Below are 23,000 nucleotides of genomic sequence, written 5' to 3' on the forward strand. Positions count from 1 at the left end.
AAAATTTTGGACACCAATTTCAAGTAGCAACTGAAGATACAAGAGAAACACCCAAAAGTTAGGTGTCAAAAAGTGATATCTTTTATTTATAGGCAAATACTATTCCAGTGAACATAAAGGTTGCATTATGCTCTGGATTTGCAGTGCTTACCCTCTGGCTCTTCAGCTATTTTACCTGATGGCTTAGATTTTTTTCTTGCAGTAAATTCTGTTTGCAGGTGGTTGTTGTTGTTACAGCTTTTCATACACAGGCCATTAATGTTCCACTTTCTCTTCTGTCATTATTTCCTTTTCCAGTCATCTTTCATGTCTTCGATGTAGCTATAGCCACAGGGGTGAAGGGTCCAGAGGATTTCACAGTAACAGGAAGGTAAACTTCCTCAATCCCGTAAATGACCAGTTACAACCTGTTTCCTTTTTATCCTGAACTTTAACTGGCATGCACATTTTTAAGAAGAGTGAGAGAGAGAGAACAAGAGCAATGAGAACATAAACATACAAGAGCAGAACAAGAGGCAAAATAGGAACTCTAGCTGTCTAATCCCCAAGATGAAATTAATATTGCTGTTGGGTATATTTTTGTATATTGATAAATGCAAAGCAAGAGAATTCAGTGATTCCACAGATGTTACTGAGGACCCTTTGACAGAACCAGAGGATATCAATGTAAGGAGGTTACTTTCTGAGCTAAATCCTGAAACATCCATGCTTAAAACACAAAGCCCTGACATACAATTTAAAGAAGGGACCACAACTCTGCAAACTTCAACTGCTACATCTGCTGTTATACCAAAAGCCAAGAGGAAAGAATACAAGATTTTTGAAAAGATTATAAGAATGCCACTTAGAGTACCTCCACCCACAGAGGCTTCAAAAAAAGAAACCACTAAGGCTAATGATGAACAGCTAGAGACCACAAAGAAGACACCACTACAAACAGAGAATTTGCAATCAGGAACTAACCGTTCACCAAGGCAGAACTACAACAATAACAGCCAGAAATCCAGCTTTCAAACAGCAAGAGGAAAGTAAGAGCAGATGATTTTCTTTTAAACCTTGTAAAATATCTTCTGGTTATACAGTGGTATCTGCATGTAACTCCATAAGACAGGGAAGTATAACTAAGTATTTCGCACTGCAGCATTTCATATTCTAAGAAATTGCTTTGCCTTTTTCAAGAGCCAGCTTTATGCAATTGCAACTGCTTAAATGAAATTCATTTGCAACGTTTTAGATCCTTTACAATATAACAGGATTTGACTATGTGATGAAAGGCTTTACTGTATATTTATTTAGGGCAGGAGCTGTAAAAGGAGAGAATGGCTCACACTATTCATTTTTATTAATGTGATATTTAGAAAGCAACAGAAAATGGTTAAAAATATGTTTATGCAGTATATTCTTTTCTATAAAGTGATTGCATTCTGGTTATTGCTGCGTGACTTTATAAAACACGGACAATTTTTGCAGCACTTTACATATTGTACATTCATATCAGTCCCTACCCCTAAGGAGTTCACAATCTAAGGTCCCTACCTCACATGCAATATAAACAAGATCCAATTAACCTTCCAGCAAAAGTTTTGGAATGTAGGAGAAAGTCAGAGTAACTGGAGGAAACCCATGAAAGCACAGGGAAAACATGAAACTCCATAGAGGTATTGTTTGGGTTCAATTCAAGGATGTTGCAAGGCAAAAGTACTAACCTCTAACTCACTGTACTGTGCAAATCAACACAACTGGAACTAATATGGTGGGGGTGTTGTTTACAACCAGAATGTGTATATGTCTTGCTGTCTCATTTCATATAAAAGTATGAAGGGGTCCTCCTTCGTTGTCATTGTTAGAATAAAGCCCAACTTTAAATGTCCTCATTAGGGAGATTTCCCCTCATTTCATGTCTTGATGACATCAGGGCAAAAACTGAGAGGGAACGAGTTACACCAATTTAGAAAGACTTAAGTAGGAGACTTAGAAGAGTAATAAAAATCCTACATATGTTGTAACAATTCCCCACTTTACTAAATAAACGTGCTTTGTTGCTGTCCCTATCAGAAAAAATACTTCATCAACTCACAACCTGCCACACCCTGTTCCAGTATAGGAAGTGAGGGTAATTCTCCCCAAAAGGGACACAGACAGCAATAACAACCTAACAGAAGTTCTAAGCTTTCTTTAATAAGTACAACAGTTTTTAGGTGAAGTTGAGTTTTAAAACTGGCCATTTTATACAATAACCACATTATCCACTTGCCCTCCAGAAGGTTTACCCCCCTTCATGACCAGGCTTTTTTGCTATGCAGCACTGTTCAACTTCAACTGACAATTGTGCCGCCATGCAATGCTGTACCCAAATGAAATTTATATCTTTTTTTTCACACAAATAGAGCTTTTTTTTAATGGTATTTGATCACCTCTGGGTTTGTTATTTTGTATTATATGAAAGGAAAAAGACCAACAATTTTGGAGAATAAAAACAATATTTTTTACTTTCTGCTATAAAACATCTCTCATAAAAAAATGGCCAAAATGTAATCTGCCACGTCTTTAGTAAAACAAAAAAAATCCCAATAAGTGTATTTTGGATTGGATTGGTTTGGGTGAAAGTTATAGCATCTACAGACTATAGGATATACACTGAAATTTTTATAAATGTATTTCTTTATACTAGTAATGGCAGAGATCAGTGACTTATAACGGGACTGCAATAGTGTGGAACATGTTCTTCAACAATGATAAGTCTGGCAGAGGTCTGTAGCAGGTGAAGAAGTATACAGCAAGTGAAAACACTTCTCTCACCAGATTTTGAACCTACCACAGAAACAAATCTAACATAGATCAGTCCCCTGATGCTCTCACCATACTCGTTTCTACAAAGTTACATTGTAGCAGTATGATTACTAGGGAGAAAACACTTCCTCTTGCCTGCAGGAAACTGATGGCATCATCCCACCCTAGCCAAAGTCACTTCACTATAGCTAAAACCTTTTAATAATAAACACTAGAGCGTTTCTAAAAATAATGTACCCTGCCAGGAATTATTCATTTAGACTTGTAAAGTTGTTGAAACATCCACTATAGATATTTGGAGAAGACAGATAGGGTGAAGTCATGCCTCCAATATAATCCTCGATGTACCATGGTCACAGGGAGCTCAACATCATTGAGAACCATACAGCAGATGTCATACATAAGTGAACAAGAGAGAGGGGATCCTCATAGTGCAGCTTGGATGGAAGCATGGTGACGTCATTTCCGGTTGCAGCCGCAATCACCGCCATCTTAGTGTCCAAAATACCATGCTGTTTGAGGGCGTTTGCAGCCCTTTCCCCTTGTGAGTGTATTTCTTGCATTTCTTATGTTTTTTAATAAAATTAACTCTACTGCACTATGAGGATCCCCTCTCTTTTCTTCACATCTGCTGTATGGTTCTCAGTGGTATTGAGCTCACAGTGACCAGGGTACATTGAGGATTATTGCTGTTTTTGACCTATGTGATCTGGGTCAATTTATGAGGTGAGCGTGCATGCTTGGTGATGGTGGATATCACACAAGCACAGTAAAGGAGAAGAGTCACAGTTTTTTCCTGCTATTCACCTTATGGACTGTTATTTTGCACTGTATTGATGCTTTATGATTCTCACCTTATATATTTATTTCACTATTTATTATTGGTCCAATAATAAATATTACATGTACCGTACATATATATAATTTATTTATCTTTTTATTTAACTTTTATATGTATCAAGTTTATCTTTAATACATGTTAGCGCAGAGCGCAGCACTATTTTATTTACTTATTTTTTTAGTGGTAGAACACTTTATGGGTGCTTGCTGCTTTTTTGATCTTTTTATTGGTAGTTTTTAGGTTTTTATTTAGTTTTGTTTGGCAGCGCATGAGACTTCTATCATTATAATAAAGATAATATGCAGCCAGTGAATGGGCACATTTTTAGACGTTCATATGATACTCATTGCAATTTGTTACCTATCTGTAACGTTCCATGTGACCCATTCTCATGTTTGTATACATTTAGGCTACATTACATTTCTTGGGATAATAGACATGCTTAATGCATATTTTTTCTTGGAATGATAGACATGCTTAATGTATATTTTTCTTACGTTGATAGACATGCTAAATATAGATTTTTCTTGGCATGATGATGTAATGTATATTTAACAAAAAAGATTTGGTTGCTATACCATATATTAGCTACTGTGCTTGAATGGAAGATAGGTACCCATAAGTTATACTGTATTTTTCATAAGGATGATGATAAATGATTTTGAGTCACTGAATTTACCCTTGAGCTGTGGTATTGATTAATAAATTCTTACTATACTTAGGAGAAGGGATGAGCTTAAAGACTGTTTCAAACAGAAGTTTGAATCTAACCTTGGCTATTCGAGCATTCAGACGAATGTCCAAACATTTATCTGTTAGGCAGGAGCTGTATGTCATATGTAATATCCCTGTTAGTATTACGATTATACATGACAGTTTCCTGCTGTCAATGGTTAAGGACTCTGGCAAGTACAGGCTTCAATGACATTTAATGCCACATTCACTTACATGGATGAAATTCTCTACCATTTTACGAGATCACAGGCAAAAAAAAATGGAACTGTATCTCACTCTGTCTACCCCCATTTATTGCCCACAGAAAAAATAATAACGATAAAGCTGAGAGCGTGTGGGTATGTATGTGCACGCACGCACTTTGAAAGAGATGGCTGGACACCAGGCAAGTTGAGGCACCTCGTACAACTTTCCTCTTAGGAACATGTATCTGAGAGAACAGTATCTTTTTAATGCTGGAATAGGCTACAAACTTTGAGGATTTAGAAATCCGACAGCAAACTTTAGAAATTTTCAGCTGTAGAAACATTGTGAGGCTCCTTTACGGTGCCAGAGCACTAGACTCAGCTCAAAACTTTGAGACACAAGCAGGTAAATTTTTGTTTATAGCATCAGAAGCAAGTTTTTTTTCCTAGTCATTGGTAATAGAAGACTAGTTCAAAAGTGAAACTGAGTTCACACTGTCAGGGGATAAGTGTAGTTGCCCCTCTGTAATAAAGCCTCCTGCTGCACTGAAGTCTGTCCCACACAGCAAATTGGCTGCAGGACAAATCAGAAGGTCCAGTGTAAGCTGTACAAGCTCCAGCAAATAGTTCAGCCTGGATATCCAATAGTTCATAGGGTCCTCACGTCTAAGAGTGTCTGCATCAGCTCTGGACCCAATGAAATCAGCAGTCATATGGTTCAGGTGCTGTCTGTGATCGCTTCCTGTCCACTGTGGTTAAAAGCTCTTCAAAAGGACTGCTGGCAGCTGCCACTACCGTTGCTCCTCCTTTTAGGGATCAGAGGATTGGAGATACATTGGTTATGAGAGAGGATCCTGCCACCATCAGGAAATGTGGCAAAGAGGTCCTCCACAAAGTGCTAAATTGTGGGCTCCCTCTGGGAATGCGAGTGGTCCCTTTCTCATGCCCCGAATGCTGGGGTCCCTTAACAGACATTTTAGCAAACAATAGATATTTTAGCACAAATTGCCCAGAACTTGGGACCATTTGCTGCTAGAGACAACAAGATCTCCAACAATCTCACCCCACCCACATATACCGCCCAGAGTTTGGGAGGGTTAAAACAGTCCCCCTTAAGGTCTATCCCATTTCTTTCTCACTACCAGCACTCAAACCATCCTTCTAGAATTCATCCTTTGCCTCCTGCTGCCTCTGCTCTGTTTCACAAGGGTGGAGGTGGACTTTTTAAAGGCACAGTAACAGGTCTTGAGAGCCAGAATTCTTGCTGTTTCTTAGGTGTTCAAATACTTATGTTCAGCAGTGCAAGACAAATAAATTTTTTAAAAATCATACAATGTGATTTCCTGATTTTGTTTTAAAATTCTGTCTCTCAGAGTGGGAATGCACCTACAATGTGAATTTCAGACCCCTCCATGATTTCTAAGTGGGAGAACTTGCAAAATCGCAGGGTGTTCAAATACTTCTGTTCCTCACTGTATGTATGGTCTAGTCCAGGCCTTGAAATTTCCACTCACCTGCTCGCCAATGGTGAGTGGAAATTATGGTGGGGGCGAGTGTGTCCCCAGGGCCGTCTTGCTGAGCAGGCTCGGAGCTCAGGCCGGATCTGTCATTGGCACTGGGACCCGTCAGACTGCTTAATCATTGAGCAAAGTGCAAGCAAAGGAAGGAGTGTGTGCTGTGCTCTCTGCTTCCCCCTAGAGTGCAGTACCCGGCTCTGTGAGTGAACAATGAAGTACTGCACTTTTTATAGGGGTGTGTGTGTACATGTGTCTGTGTGTATGTATATGTGTGTATCTGTACATGTGTCTGCGTGTATGTATATGTATGTGTGTGTGTACATGTGTCTGTGTGTGTGTATGTACATGTGTGTGTGTGTGTGTGTATGTACGTACATGTGTCTGTGTGTACATGTGTCTGTGTATGTACTGCATGTACATGTGTCTGTGTGTATGTACATGTGTCTGTGCATGTGTATTTCTGTGTATGTACATGTATCTGTGTGTATGCATGTCTGTACATGCCTGTGTGTGCATACATGTGTCTGTATGTGTGTGTGTGTGTACATGTGTCTCTGTGCATGTGTGTACATGTTTCTGTGTGTGTATGTGTTTGTGTATGTACATGTCTGTGTGTGTGTGTGTACAGGTGTCTCTGTGTGTGTGTACATGTTTCTGTGCGTGTGTGTATGTGTATGTGTGTGTATGTACATGTCTGTGTGTGTGTACAGGTGTCTCTGTTTGTGTGTGTTTCTTGGTGGCGAGTAACTCTTAAGGCCTGGCTAGTAGCTCAGGACTTTAAATTTTAAGCCCTGGTCTAGTCATCTGTGAGGCAGATGTAGTCTGGTCCATCTTAAAAAGGAACTCTGTTTCACCAGTAACACCCACTGCATCAGAGGTATACCTCTGTTGCAGACAGGGGGGCCTCCCAAGATACTGGAAATGGGGGAGAAAAAGAGAACTTGACTGGTTTTGTGGGTCACGCTGGCTGCAGAGATATACCTCTGATGCAGTCGCTGTGACTGGCGAACCAGGTCAGATTCTCTTTTTCTCCTCAATTTCCATTACCTTGAGGTGGCCACGCCTGAGTTCCTTTTCAAGATGGACCAGACTACATGTGCCTTATAGCTAACCAGATCATACATGTCTCCTGGGATGAGTTGGAATATGCTTATATAGGTAAACAGTGCCAAACTGTCTCCCAGGTCCCACATGTTATATGATTCTTTAATTATTATAAACAATAAGTATTCAAGTGTTGAGGTAGAGCCTTAGTCAGGTTTTTATTTTTTTCTTCCCTTCTTCACAATTCAACTATGGCAACAGCTCCCTCCAGGTGTGTTGTTCAGGTGTTTTGTTTTCTTTATACGTACATACTGTACATTCACATTAGTTCCTACCCTCAAGGTGCTTACAATCTAAGGTCCCTATCAGGGGCGGACTGACAACTCATGGGGCCCCCGGGCAATAGGGGATCATGGGGTCCCTGTGTCCTAGCCCAAATTAAAAAAAAACTATGAAAAATGTACCAGGGGCATCTCATGGTGCCCCCTACTGACCCAGGGCCCTCGGGCAGTGCCCGAGTTTCCAAATGGTCAGTCCACCCCTGGTCCCTATTTTACATGCATACATACCACAAATATTAGGCTAATTTGGACTGCAGCTAAGTACCCTACTAGTATGCCTTTGGAGGGTGGGAAGAAACCCACGCAAGCCCAGACAGAATATGCTAACTCTATCCAGATAGTTTCCTGACCGGGATAGAAACCAAGGACCCCAATGCTTTTAGGTAGAAGTGTCACTATACTTATTTTGCACTAAAATTAATACAATATCATGAGGTATTTGCCTTTATGCAAATCACACCAGTTTCAGCTAATCTCGCCCACTCTACTTTCTTTAGTCCCAGTCTGTCATGTCACACACATGAATTGATAGTCCAAGGGCTCCTCCCAAGCTAATGTTAGACATGCATTACTACTAGCCTTGCATCCATCTGAGCATTGTTAGCTATAACTAAATAGCATAGAAGGTGCCAAAATGAGTAATACCAAGTGTGTATTTGTGGTCTTTGATCTTAGTACCAGAAATTTTCAAATATGCTTGCAAAGCTAATTCATGTTTTGGAGATATGAAAATAAAAACAGTTCAATGAGTTTGAACTCAAGGTCTAAACTATCACAGAAGATGACAGACCTATTTTTACATCAGGGAAACCATCTGACAGCGTATGAAAGGCCATGCTTGCTTGTTCTTTTTCCTTATGTATTAAATCACACTGTAGCCAAGACAGACCACATCTAAATTGTATCACATCATCACAGGCTAGAGCAGGGGTGGGCAAACTTTTTGACTTGAGGGCCGCAATGGGTTCATATATTGGACCCGGGGGCCGGACCAAGAGTAGATGAATGATGTGTATGTGTCATCCATAGTAAGTATAGTAATATTCCCCCATAGTAAGCATAGTAATTATTCCCCCATATAGTAATTCATCCCCCATAGTAATTCATCCCCCATAGTAATTCATCCCCCATAGTAATTAATCCCCCATATAGTAATTCATCCCCCATAGTAATTCATCCCCCATATAGTAATTCATCCCCCATATAGTAATTCATCCCCCATAGTAATTCATCCTCCATAGTAATTCATCCCCCATATAGTAATTCATCCCCCATAGTAATTCATCCCCCATAGTAATTCATCCCCCATAGTAATTCATCCCCCATATAGTAATTCATCCCCCATAGTAATTCATCCCCTATAGTAATTAATCCCCCATATAGTAATTCATCCCCCATAGTAACTCATTCACTTACCTTTGCTCCGCGCGTTCCTCTCGCCGTGTTCCCGCGCTGTTCCGGTCTTCAGGGCGGACTGTGAGAGGAGCCTAGCTCCCCTCATGTTCGTCACGCTGCCCCGCCTACACACATCCTGACAGCATCACACTCCACGGGCCGGATTAAAAGGTCCGCTGGGCCGTATACGGCCCGCGGGCTGTAGTTTGCCCATTGCTGGGCTAGAGCTATAGCCTGATAATCAACAGGATGAAATTGATGATTGTCATTTAGGATAATGAAAGGCAGAAAGCTAGTCTTCCTGACACTGATTCCATCTGGTCACTTGCTATAGTTCTCCTCTGGGAGCACTAAAACACCTAAATATGGTGGTGGAAAGTGTTATATAGAAGACCAGGCCACTCTTGCCAAGATCAGCTTAGGCCGTCCCTGAATAAATAAGCAGCAAATCAATAAAAATAAACAGACAAACAAAAAAAAACTGATGATAATCTGATCTGATATTCATCAGTTAGTGAATAATAAAAGCAGTGTTAAATCCAAAAGCAAGCACTTATTTTATTGCAGAATACCAATTCTTTGATGTGATGACTGTATTAGTTTCCTTGTATGGCTTTTTATCTTCTAATTTTATCAGGTAATTCAGCCAGCAACTCTGCTGTTTTTCAGAAGTTCAAGCTCTCCAGCAGAATATATCAGTTTACATGGATGAGACAATCTATTTACGGTTGACAGGGGTGATTAAAATGATCAGCTTTTATTTAGTCATGTAAAACGTTTATCCCAAAAAGAAAAAAATGTTTGCTGTAACTGATTTTAAAGTGTTAGCTGGAGTTTGGAATCAATTTGTTAGTGGTTCTAAATCTGCTAATACATTTAACAAAAGTGAGCTTTAAGAATACTTAACTGGGAGCTTCTATGAGTCAGCAAACCACGCACAGAATTTAGCAAGAAATAGTAGTTGGAACAATTGCAAAAATTTAGATACACCCTGCAGATGGGAAGCTTTGTCATTTCTAATGCATTTGAGGATGAACTTATAGAAATCTCAGTAAAAGGCTGAAAACTGCTCATTTCTTTTTATTTTGATATTTTTTTAATCACCACTAAAATTGCTTGGATAAACATTAATAAAATTATTACAGTGAGAAAATATGCTTGTTAAAGTAAAAAGAGTTCAAGTATTAACAAGAAATAGTAGCCTGTACCAATACCCAATGTAAGCTAGTAACTCAAAAGGGTTATATAGCCAGAGCTTGGAAATCCCCTCGCATTACCCTTTTGCAGAAGTCAAGCACCCAGTTTCTCAGGTCATGTTTTATCTGGGAACCATGGGTCAAGTCCTACCTTACTTCTACCTTGCATGGGATTCTCTGACACTCTAAAACTAAAATACCTAGACATTGCATTACAACATTTTGACATTTTAGATAACTCTGCCCCTTACTGTCTTCTGCCCCCTCAAATCCTACCTTACTCATCTTTTCTTCTACTTTCCTCCCTACTGTCGCCCTATTCTCCTTCTCTTGTTGAGTACAGAAGTTTTTGGCAATTTATACAGTAGCTCTATAAATTACATCTACCCACCCTGGGTTGGGACAGAATTTTTGTTCTGCTGACTAGGCACTTTTCTGCTTGTTTTCATTGGAGGTCCCCCACATTACCCTTTGTCCCCCACATTACCTTGGAAGTCCTCCACATCACCCATTGTGGAAGTCAAACACCCAGTTTCCCAAGGTATGTTTTTTTTCTAATGGTTATACAGAATGGCAGTATGAAAAAATTCCAAAAGGCTTGGGAACAATGGGTCAGTTCTTACCTTCCTTCTACCTTGCACAGGGATTCTCTAGCACTCTGAAACTAGAACACCTAGGCACATTGATATTGCAATTTTGGATAACTCTGCCTCTTACTGTGACCTACAGCCGCCAGCCACCCCCTACACGCAAAAAAAATCCTGCCTCACCCTTCTTTTCTTGTCCTTCCCTCCCTACCACCCCCCTACCCTCTTCCCTTGTTGAGTATAGAGCTATAAATTACCAAAGGCTTCTGTAAATGACCTCTACCTACCCTGGATTGTGACAGATTTATTGTTCTGCTAACTAGGCTCTTTTCCGTTTTGTATTTATCTAAGTACCTACCCTGATTTTTCTGTACTCAACTTCACTCAAATGAATCTTTCATGTTTTTGTGGTATGTTTTAATTTTTTGGGGAACAAAATTAAAAATTCATTGAAAAATAATATTCAAGTATTCATAAATCATATGATGCACCAATCTGACTGTAGAAAACTGCAACCAATTGGCTGCTCATGGGCTGTTGCACACCGTTGTGGCTCTTTAAACATCTTTACTGACTTTCAAAAGAAACTCATAGTGGGCTTTCTTATTTTCCTTTGTTTAAACGCTTCATTACTACATTTAGAAACACTTTAAAGCGATGCCCTCTAGCTCACCTTAGATGAAAATGTTTTTATGGAAAGGTACTCTCTTTTATCTTTATATCTCAGCTCCAATTGTTCAAGGCTATGAGCTTAGACCTGTCCAGAAATAGCTACTCAGAGAAATAAATGAAAAAAAAATAATACAAACAGCACTCATACCAAGAAAAAGGGGGGGGGGCACAATGGGGCATCTGGGAATGCAGCATATACAAGACAAAGCTTATTTTGTTGTGTGATGTAAAATTAAAAAGGTTTTCGGTTACTATAAGCATAAATATAAATCATTCAAAACTCTGAATTAGCCAAAGTATTACAGAAGAACCTTGCAATGTTTTTAGCGTACTTACAATACAATGTACAGTGGGGATCGAAAGTTTGGGCACCCCAGCTAAAAATTTGTATTAATGTTGTGACAGTGTGGCGATCTGTCACCCTGGATTCTCAACAAGGCAGGTTGAGGGGCTCCAGGGTAAAGGTTTGATATGGAGGAAAGTGGCTTTTCACTTTCCTCTTTTGCTTGTAAGGTCTGTTTTGGGATCTGGAGCCTGGAGATTTTAAAGAGATCTGGGAGGGATGAAATCTCCAATCCTGGGACCAGGTTTTGGGAATGGCCAGGAGACTGATTGCACAGGTGTGTGCAGGCCTCTTCAGAGAGTCAGGACCAGGGTTCTGGGCTCCACCCCGGCAGATAGGAGTCAGCAGGGCTCCACCCCGGCAGATAGGAGTCAGCAGGGCTCCACCCCGGCAGATAGGAGTCAGGAGGGCTCCACTTGGAAGACAGGAGGTCACTGCCTGGAAGTCAGGTGGGCTTCACCTAGGAGAGGTGGAAGCCAAAAAGCAGCAAGGGGCTGCTAGAGACTAGCTGTGTGCTAGTGGCGTGCAAGAGCTGTGTCTTGAAGAAGTCTGCAGGAGACAGACATCAAGTTGAGTATAAGCCAGGAGGCTGAATCGGTGTTTTGTGTGATGGTGGATACCCCTGCGTGGGAACCTCTTATGTTTTGAACTTTCGTTTAAATAAAAGTGGGCTAAAAAGGCCCTGAAAAGAAAGCGAGTTGCTGTGTGCTTTGAAGAAGCTCTGCCATTAAAGAAACGAGTTCCCACATATGGTGGAGAATGCGGGCAGAATTGGAGATTCCAGAGATTGAAGTAAGTTCATCAGTTATATGAACTGTGTTTGGTGCATAAGTCTGCACTATCTGTGTGTGCAGGTGAGGAGAACCTGCTAAAGAAAAGGACTTTGCCTTAAAGAGACAGTGTTCCATGTTGTTGCTGAACTGTGTAACACACTGCTGTGTGCATGACTGCAAATATGGGGCGGTCAAAACAAAAAAAGGAGGCAATGTTTTCTGAAGCGAGAGAGAGAGCCCTGTGGCTAGGGGGTTATATACCGCATGCCCCAGCCAAGCCGGGAAATTTAGATGTGGGTGAGTCTGCTGTGGACTGGTGCAAGCGGCACCTGGCAGCATTGAACCAACCTACAGAGGAAAGCAAGCCAACCTTCAGTGCAAGGAGAGAGCTGCAGGATGTCCGTACCTGGGAGAGGGGTGTTGTTGCCCCTGGCAACGCTGCTGCAGTTAAACCAGTAGCTGTTGTAAAAAATGTGAATGTGTCACGGCTTGAGAGTTGGTCCAGCAGAGAGAAGCCTATGCTATGTGCAAGGAGAGGGGCTGACCAGAGGCCAGGACCAAGAGTGAAGGCCCATAGCAACACAGAGGAGGCCGGTCGGGCTGTCTGTGTACAGGGGGCTATGTCATACAAGGATCATGGCAAGTGGTATCAAGAGGAGCCAATACAGCGTGTTGGAAAGAGCCAGCAAAGTACTGCTTGGAGAGTGCAATCTCCCATGGCGACCGGAGAAAAAGTAGTGCATGGAAGGAGGAGCCGCATTGGAGATGTGGCTCAGTATCCCAATAAAGAAAGGTGTAGAAATATACCCTGCGTAGAATGTGGTCAGTGGGGGCATGGGATCTTTTACTGTCCCAGACTCTGGAATACCGCTGATATTGGGCAAATGTCTACAACTGCAAGCCCAGATTCTTGTTTTAAAATGTCAGCAACCACCTCTGGCAACAGGGAGGAAGTTCCTGTTGGGCCTGCAGGGGGTGCCAAAGAGTCCATGGAGCCTATGGGGGCATCTGTTACTTCACCTTGGGGCAAGGGAAAAGTTGCCAAGGAAAGTGCAGTTGAGGATGCGTTTATGGGACGACGCACTCAAATGAAGATGGCGACACCTACTACTGTGGTGGGTAAGACTGTGTGTGATAAAACCATGGCTGGGACTGTCATGTTGAGAAGGACTGGTTATGAGACTGTCCATTCTGATGTAGAGTTAGTTAGTTAGTTGGGCCACTGAATGTGCTTTTAAGAGTGACTTTTCCCTGTACAGTGGGGAGGTAGGAATTAAAGTAAAACCTGTGCATGGTTCTCAAAAAGCAAGTGATGTCACTAATGTGTGCCAGTCACAGGTTGGTCGTAGGCTAGTACAGCCCACAAGAGCTACAAATGCTGTTGTTGTGAAATGTACTGCTGTTGGGAAAACCCTGAGCTCTTGCAGTGCAAAAGCGGTAATTAAAGATGGGTCATTTCCCATAGCAACTGGTGGTAAGACAGCACAGGTGTCCTTAGACATCTCCAGGGGTCTCCGTGTATTGGAGCCGGAGGTTGCCCGGGACAACTGCGATGTCACTCTGACGGAGCAGAGTGGAACTGCACCTTGTAATAGGAGTGTGTTGGTGCAGTCTAACAATACGGAAAGTGTTCAGGTGAACAGCGGGTTAATGCAGCCTGGCAAAAATGCAAATGTGTGGGTAATTCAGGAAGCACCACCAGAGCAAAGTGGTGGACGTGAGGTATTGCAACCTGCAGTGGGAAAACAGGTGTTACCTAAGTCTGATGTGATCCAGAGTGATTTGTGCAATGAATCTGCAACTAAGCCCGTCTATTATGTGTCTCCTTGGGCGGATGGATCAGTGCTGAGGAGCACTGGCGAATTGAGCACATATACAATGGATTGGGATAGTTGGGGTAAAAGGCTAATATCATTGATAGATGAGGTTTTTATGCAAAAAAATAAGGTGGACACTGTTTCTGCTGTGCCAGCAGGAGGGTCTATAGAACAGCCTATAGATAAGGGTGTGTATACAGCAGAGACTTTGTCTGTGACCCACAAAAGTGATTTTGGCATGGAGTGTCAAAATGATGTTGTCACGGGGAATGATCAGGGACAGCTTATGGATGCTGAGTCTGAGATGTTGAGAGTGAGCCCAGCACATGGCAGCGCTGTGGTGGAGCACCAGGCTGTGGTTATCTCCAGCTTGGAGGACGTCCCTTTAAAAATTTCAACTTCTCAAGTCTCAGCAGGTGAGTCTCTCAGCATTCCCAGTGCCCTAAATATGGTCAGGAAGGTCTTAGGTTTAGAGTCAAGTGGTTGGGTTGTAACTAAAGTATTAAAGGAGATGCTTGAACTTTGGAATGTACAACCAATGTATAATGAGGTGTCTCCTCCACAGTCGGATGGTCTGGTACTGCGGAGTACCACTAGGTGGAGCACCGAATGGCTGGCTGTACAGATCAAACGGGAACAAGAAAGTGGTTTATTTCTGAATTTGCTGATGGTGGTAAAAGTTGTATCGGGGTATGCTGCTGGATTACCTGTAAATGTGATATATGAGAAATGTTTTGGAGAAATGGAAAATGAGTCAAAAAAGGTTTCACCTCCTAACAGCCAGGTGGGAAGCATTTCTGCTGCTATGGTCCAGGGTGGTGCTGGTCAGTTGTCAGTGAAGGGCGTGTTTACTGCACCAGTGGACAAACCACATGAGTTGGAAGGGCCGAGCATGGACCAGAGAACAGCAGAGATCCTGACCAGGGCTCAAACGGATGTGCATAAGGAAATCAGGGTCATTGGGCCAAAAAGAGGTTTATGTAGCAGTTCTGATAAGACACCTGAAATACAGGGAGAAATGGTATATGAAAACTGGCAAAATGGATCAAAAGAGAGCTCATCTGTACAGAGTTTGGATACAGATCCAAGTGGTGTAGGAAAAGTTAAAATGGTTGGACAGCTGCTTGCAGATTGCATGTCATCAGGTGAAGTGGCATTTTGTGAGGTTCACGTGGGTGATGGCTGCCCTATGGTGTGTGTGCCCTCTGCAGACACTGCCCTAACAAATGCTGGAAAAGGTATTGAAATGTCTAATATTGACTGGAATATATCTGTTCATGGTAAACTGAATACGGTGGTGATGAGTCATACAGGTTTGATAGCTAAAGGTACAAGAAATCAGGGGGGTGGTCCTGGTACAAATACAGTAGAAATAGTTCCCCTACAGCCTTGGGATAGTAATACTGAGAGAGGTATTAGGAAACCTTGGAACCTAAAGCAAAGGGACGGAAAGGTCAATAGAAAGGCCAGGGGGACCCTGTTAGGATTTCAAGAGAGAAAGTGTTTATGGAAGTGCACCCGGAAAAAGAGTAGGCAAGGTCTGATTAGAGCCCATAGCAGAGTGACAATGGGGCTTGGGGAGAGACACCAAAGGAGTCATTGGGTAGAGTTCCCCTTTAGGAAAGGTATAGTCAGACCAGATTGGACCCCTGTAAGTGAGAGCTGGCACAGAGGTGCCAGAAGGTATAAGTTGTGTGTTCTGCCTCCCCCGGGATCAAAACAAAGGGGGGGGGGATATGTGACAGTGTGGCGATCTATCACCCTGGATTCTCAACAAGGCAGGTTGAGGGGCTCCAGGGTAAAGGTTTGATATGGAGGAAAGTGGCTTTTCGCTTTCCTCCTTTGTTTGTAAGGTCTGTTTTGGGATCTGGAGCCTGGAGATTTCAAAGAGATCTGGGAGGGATGAAATCTCCAATCCTGGGACCAGGTTTTGGGAATGGCCAGGAGACTGATTGCACAGGTGTGTGCAGGCCTCTTCAGAGAGTCAGGACCAGGGTTCTGGGCTCCACCCCGGCAGATAGGAGTCAGCAGGGCTCCACCCCGGCAGATAGGAGTCAGCAGGGCTCCACCCCGGCAGATAGGAGTCAGGAGGGCTCCACTTGGAAGACAGGAGGTCACTGCCTGGAAGTCAGGTGGGCTTCACCTAGGAGAGGTGGAAGCCAAAAAGCAGCAAGGGGCTGCTAGAGACTAGCTGTGTGCTAGTGGCGTGCAAGAGCTGTGTCTTGAAGAAGTCTGCAGGAGACAGACATCAAGTTGAGTATAAGCCAGGAGGCTGAATCAGTGTTTTGTGTGATGGTGGATACCCCTGCGTGGGAACCTCTTATGTTTTGAACTTTCGTTTAAATAAAAGTGGGCTAAAAAGGCCCTGAAAAGAAAGCGAGTTGCTGTGTGCTTTGAAGAAGCTCTACCATTAAAGAAGCGAGTTCCCACAATGTGCATAAAGAAGCCAAGGAAAGATGGAAAAATCTCCAAAAGGCATCAAATTACAGATTAGACATTCTTATAATATCTCAACAAAAGTTAGATTTTATTTCCATCATTTACACTTTCAAAATAACAGAAAACAAAAAAATGGCGTCTGCAAAAGTTTGGGCACCCTGCAGAGTTAATATCTTGTACTGCCCCCTTTGGTAAGTATCACAGCTTGTAAACGCTTTTTGTAGCCAGCCAAGAGTCTTTCAATTCTTTTTTGAGGTATCTTTGCCCATTCTTCCTTACAAAAGTCTTCCAGTTCTTTGAGATTTCTGGGCTGTCTGTCACGCACTGCTCTTCTAAGGTCTATCCACAGATTTTCAATTATGTTAAGGTCAGGAGATTGTGAAGGCCATGGCAAAACCTTCAGTTTACGCCTCTTGATGTAATCCCCTGTGGATTTCGAGGTGTGTTTAGGATCATTATCCATTTGTAGAAGCCATCCTCTCTTTAACTTCAGCTTTTTCACAGATGGCATCAAGTTACCATCCAAAATTTGCTGAAATTTTATTGAATCCATTTTTCCTTCTACTCGTGAGATGTTCCCTGTGCCACTGGCTGCAACACAACCCCAAAGCATGATTGATCCAACCCCATGCTTAACAGTTGGACAGAGGTTCTTTTCATTAAATTCTGTGCCCCTTCTTCTCCAAATGTACCTTTGCTCATTCCGGCCAAAAAGTTCAATTTTAACCTCATCGGTCCACAGAACTCGTTTCCAAAAAGCATCAGGCTTGTCTATATGTTCATTTACAAAGTTCAAACGATGATTTTTGTGGTGAGGACGTAGAAGAGGTTTTCTTCTGATGACTCTTCCATGAAGACCATATTTGTACAAGTATCTCTTTATAGTGGAATAGTGTACCACAACTCCAGTGTCTGCCAGATCTTTCTGGAGGGATCGTGCAGTCAAACGTGGGTTTTGAATTGTTTTTCTCACAATCCTGCGAGCTATTCTGTCTGATATTTTTCTTGGTCTTCCAGATCTTGCTTTAACTTCCACTGTTCCTGATGACTGCCATTTCTTAATTACATTCCGAACAGAGGATATTGACATCTGAAAACGCTTTGCTATCTTCTTATAGCCTTCTCCAGCTCTGTGAGCGTCAACTATTTTTAGTTTCAGTTTTCTAGACAACTGCTTAGAAGAACCCATGGTGCTGATTGTTGGGGCAAGGTCAGATGAGTCTGGGCATTTAAAACCTTTGAGATTGACATCACCTGGTCTTCCCAGACGATGATTGAGAACAATCCATGACACTGGCAGGTCTCAGCTTGGCAAAGGGGGCAGTGCATGCTATAAATTCTGCAGGGTGCCCAAAATTTTGCAGACGCCATTTTTTTGTTTTCTGTTATTTTGAAAGTATAAATGATGGAAATAAAATCTAACTTTTGTTGACATATTATAAGAATGTCTAATCTGTAATTTGATGCCTTTTGGAGATTTTTCCATCTTTCCTTGGCTTCTTTATGCACATTAATACACATTTTTAGCTGGGGTGCCCAAACTTTCGATCCCCACTGTATATAATATTTTGAGATTCACGCTCCACTAGAGGTGTATTATGCCATGAAATCTTGGTTGCAGTGAAGGTGTGTTACCAATGTGTGTTAACACTAAGCAGCTTATGTTTTTGGTAGTTGCATTTGATACAGCCTATCAAAATGTAATTTTTTTGTCACCCTGCTTGGTAGGGTTGCTGCTGCACAGAAAGTGGTCTTAGATTTTTATCTGGAGATTGTTTCTCAGTGACAGGTCCAGATGGAGGAGATGCCACTGTTTGCTAAAAATGCCTTTTATTATGGTATATGAAGGTAAAACATTGATTTCCAAAATTACATGGTCTTTCTTGTAACCCCCCTGAAATCTGTTGGCTAGTTCTTGCAGGGAATTTTTTTTTTGGCCTGTTAATCATGGTCTTTGAAACTGGTACAATATTAGAATGTCAAACTGCCCAAGAAGTACATTTCATAGTCAGAGCCTATAGCAAATGTTATAAAAGTTAAGGGAACTATTAACTTTCGTGAAATAGAAAATGTTGTGATTATGGTTTCCAGACACCCAAAGGGAATTACAATACATTGATATACTCCATTGTATGTGGTGTGACCAGTGGGTTAACGAGAGACTTCACCTGTAGTCATTTACATATTTGAAGGAGAATATTACATGGAATCACCTTTCCTAATGACAAGCAGATCATTTATTATTGTTTGTAAAGCTCTGCATACTCGTTAAAAGGATTCCAGGAGCAAAAATATACCTGTTCAAATTACCCTGTATTAAAATTGGCTGGTTCCCCTCTGTAACCAGAGTGTCCAAAAAGACAAAATAGTTGTGTTTTTAAAAATATCGAATTGCTTTCAAAAGAAAAATTGCTTGGTGTTCGGGTGTGAGGGGATTTTATTTTAGGTATTGGCTTACTGCCTCTCTGCCCTAATCAGGTGGAATATTTGATTACAATGATGAGAAATCTACAGTCAACTAATGGCATGGATCTGTCCATATATCACTTTCATGCATTTCAGCATAGTTGTATCCTTGAGAAAGGAACAAAGATTTTTTTTTACAAATTTGTGAAGATGATAGTCAATACAGTAATAAAGGCTGAATGTTAGAAATTCAATACATGACATGATAAGCCTCCCTGGAGGGTTCAACAGACATTTAGGAATTTTTAGAAAGGTTATAAAAAGAAAGACTGATTTGTTTTTTTTTTTTTTAGTGCCGTTCACATATAGTGCGGTGACTGGCATTTGTCTGCACTGGAAGAATGCCAGTCACTGCTAGGACACAGAAAACAATTGTTTTCTATGTGTCCTGTTCACCCTACAATGCAGCCTGGAGCTGCTGCACAGTGAGCTGTGATAAAATGCAGACATGCTGCATTGTGTGCTGCGTAAATTGATGGCACTATATAAGTATCTGCAGTAAATAAATAAATAGAAAATGTTATTACAGTGCAGTGCAAAAAGGATTGCATGTCACTGTACAGCAGCGCAACCCACCATGCTGCTGTATGGTGACATTAGTGAAGTATCACTATAGGAACATCTTATAAAGTTCACATAAAAAGAAAAAAAAATAGAGATGTGCTATAATGCACATCACACCACCCCACTGCCATCTCACAGCAGCTGGAACTAAGAGCTGCCCACACATTAAACCACTGTGTTTTAGTGTGCGGACAGTGTGAACTGGCCTTTATTGTTAACTTTATTATTTTTGTTTTGTAAGCAAACCTTTCACATGGGCTTCCTTAACCACCTGTCCGGACACTTTCACCCCCTCCTGTCCAGGCCAATTTTCAGCTTTCAGCATTATCACACTTTGAATGACAATGCGCGGTCATGCAACACTGTACCCATATGAATTTTTTAGCATTTTTTTGAGACAGATAAAGCTTTATTTTAGTGGTATTTTTTCACCCCTGGGATTTTTATTTTTTTGCTATTTAAATGAAAAGTCCAAAAATTTTGAAAATAAGTGTTTTTCTTATAAAAGTTTGCAAATAAATAATATTTCATCATAAATCTTGGCCGACATTTTTTCTGTTATCTTTTTAGTAAAAAAAAATAACACAAAATTAGTTTAGAACCAAAAATTATAATTTAAAAAAAAAAAATTTAATTTTTTAATTTATTTTTTATTTTTTAATATTATTATTTGTTTTGTTTTGTTTTTTTTACATACTGTCACCCCTGTGATGAAGATTGTTTTTTTTTTTTACACTGATTGCTTTTACACCCATAAAGGCTGTAAAAGCAATCATTTCTCCTCTCTGGCTGCATTTTTACAGCCATTGAGAACTACTGAGTGAGCTGTGATTAGTCACAGCTTGTCACATGGTACAAGGCTTTTGTGAATAGCCTTGTACCATGTGACCTCTGTGATCATTCACAGGTTTCACATGTAGCAAGCAATGATGTCACAAATGACATCTTGCTTACTACTCTGCATATGATCACTGATTGGCCAATCAGTGATCACATGATCGGGACCTCGCACAGAGGTCCCGTCCGACGATCGGTGTTCCACTGTGTCCGGAGGACACAGCGAGCACTGGATCGCGGTGCTGCGTGCTCCGAGGGAGCGCGCACAACTAGAAAATGCGGGTGCCATTTATGAACGGCAACCCGCCCCTAGAGTGACACCGTCCTGCCGTTTAAAAACAGTAGGTGAACGGCAAGTGGTTAATAAAAGTGTTAAAAGCATGGGAGAAAGGGTCTGTATAATAGACAGCTAGTAGGATTAGTCTTCTAGAAAGTGTTTTGCTTCTTTCATATAATTATCCTTTTATTAAATTACTAAATTGCCCCCTCTGTCCATACTTCTTATGATGATATCCAGGTTTTCCTTTAGTGCTTTTAGAGCAGTTTCTTGCTTTCTTTTTTACGTAACTGTCAAGAGAGCCAGAGAGCACACAGAGACAGATTGCACGGAACCCAACATGCAGGCTTTTATTGGGAAGGTTTTTGGGGCACAGACAACAGTTCCTTTAGTCCACAGATCCACACCAGACACAGTAACACAGTAAAGTTCTTTGGAAGGCAATATGGAACAACAGGGGTATGGTAATCCACAGGGTTCAGTAAGGCAAGGGCAGGGTGGCTTTGTGGGACTTCAGGTTTCTAGGGAGAATTGGGCTCAGTCTTTTGGGCAGTACGGGGTTAGTGCACTTACCGGATGCGGGGAGCCGGACATAGAGGGCTACAGTCCACACCAGCAACACAGGTTCAATCCACACAGGCAGCTCCAGGCAGGGAAGGGTTAAGTCCGTTCGGCTCACGGGCAACAAAGAGTTAAATCCAGGCAGGGAAGATGTCCAGCCCGCAGGCTCAGAGAACAAGAGGTAAGTCCAGCCAGGCAAAATGTCCAGCCCGCAGGCTTACAGGGAACAAGAGGTAAGTCCAGCCAGGGAAGATGTCCAGCCCACAGGCTCACAGGGAACAAGAGGTAATTCCAGCCAGGGAAGGGGTTCCAGGCAGCAGAGAGTTCATCCCACACCGAAGAGGATCCAGCAGCAGACGGACAGTCTGGTCAGCCAGGGAGAGAAGGAGGAGGACGGGGGATGGTTGTATGAGAGAAGCTGGCACTCAGCACAGTCTTCCCTCACACAGGCAGCCAGAAGAACAGAACAGGGTTTTTTTCCTGCTCACCCTTAAGTATAGAGCTGGGCACCTTGTGGTAACTGGAGACTTCCTATCGGGTTACCATGGCAACGGGCCCTGTCTCCCAGGTCTCCTGACCCGCCTAGGGAGCCCGGGAAGTTGTGCATGAGGGGGAAGGGAGGAGGGGGCCTGTTTGTGGATTCCTTCAGCAGGGGGCCAGACTGCCAATTCTGCACATTACAGCACATGGTGCTGTTCTAACGGGAGCGTTTGCGTCGCGTTGCGTCGCGGCAAAACGGACGCCTCTGGTCCAGTCAGGAGGTGTTGAAGCCTCCTATTCTAGTCTATGGTACCGCTCCGCAAATGCCCGGCCGGCGTTTGCGGAGCGGTAACACAATTCAAACTGCATTATAGGCGTTTGTGGGGCATTTTTAACGCTCGGCAAACGCCTAGCAACCGCCGCTAAACCACGCATGCGGCATTTGCGGAGAGTTTGCTGAGCATTAAAAAACACTCTGCAAACGCCGGACCAACGCTTGCCAAGAGCTATAGGGGCATTTGGCAAGCGTTGGTAAAACAGCCAAGTGTGAACGAGCCCTTAGTGATTCTGAAGATAGTGATGCCATAAAAGTGCATTTCCAGAAATAGGTTGTCAATAGCAGCCCTCCCATTTTTGTCTTTTGCCATGACAAGTTTACTTGTCTACAGTAGATTGGAAGGCTGAGTGTGCTATAGAGGGTTAGTAGATTGCATTGCTCCAGGTCCTTCCACCTCAGTATCAGCTCCCTGTTCCACCAAAAGGTGCAGGTCTGGTTCGCATGAGGAATACTTTGAGGAAGAAAGTGGATGACTCTACTCATATATGTAGATCACTGGAGTTTATTGGAAACAATCCATCAATACAGACACATATACAGCACCTTCAGGAACAACAAAGACGTGTTTCGCGCTACAAGCGCTTAGTCATAACCAATGGAGGGCTGTTTTCATTGATCAGCTTCTGCACCAACAATGTTTTTAGCTAAACACCTTCCTTTTCATTGACTAAATAAAGAAGTGATGTGTGAAACTCAATAAGGATGTTTTTTTTTAAATTTATCTAAGCAAAAATGAAGAAAAATAACATATAAAAAATCCACAAGAACACATTTAGCGCAAATTGGACTAATATTAGTTGGGT

The 23,000-nt window shown here is 42.0% G+C and overlaps 1 protein-coding gene across 1 annotated transcript in view; it reads left to right on the forward strand.

The window, feature by feature from the left end:
• The first annotated feature begins 303 nt into the window (after positions 1-303).
• Positions 304-23,000, forward strand: part of MMRN1 (multimerin 1) — a 191,769-nt gene continuing 169,072 nt past the window's right edge. The window contains exon 1 of the mRNA XM_089663785.1: positions 304-1,028. Coding sequence (XP_089519911.1) covers positions 550-1,028 — 479 coding nt within the window. The 5' untranslated portion in view covers positions 304-549. The remainder of the gene's footprint in view (positions 1,029-23,000) is intronic.

This window comes from Staurois parvus, unplaced genomic scaffold (genome assembly GCF_062004578.1).
Source record: "Staurois parvus isolate SC_StPar_1 unplaced genomic scaffold, SC_StPar_1.0 ptg000044l, whole genome shotgun sequence".
Classification (NCBI taxonomy): Eukaryota; Metazoa; Chordata; class Amphibia; order Anura; family Ranidae; genus Staurois; species Staurois parvus.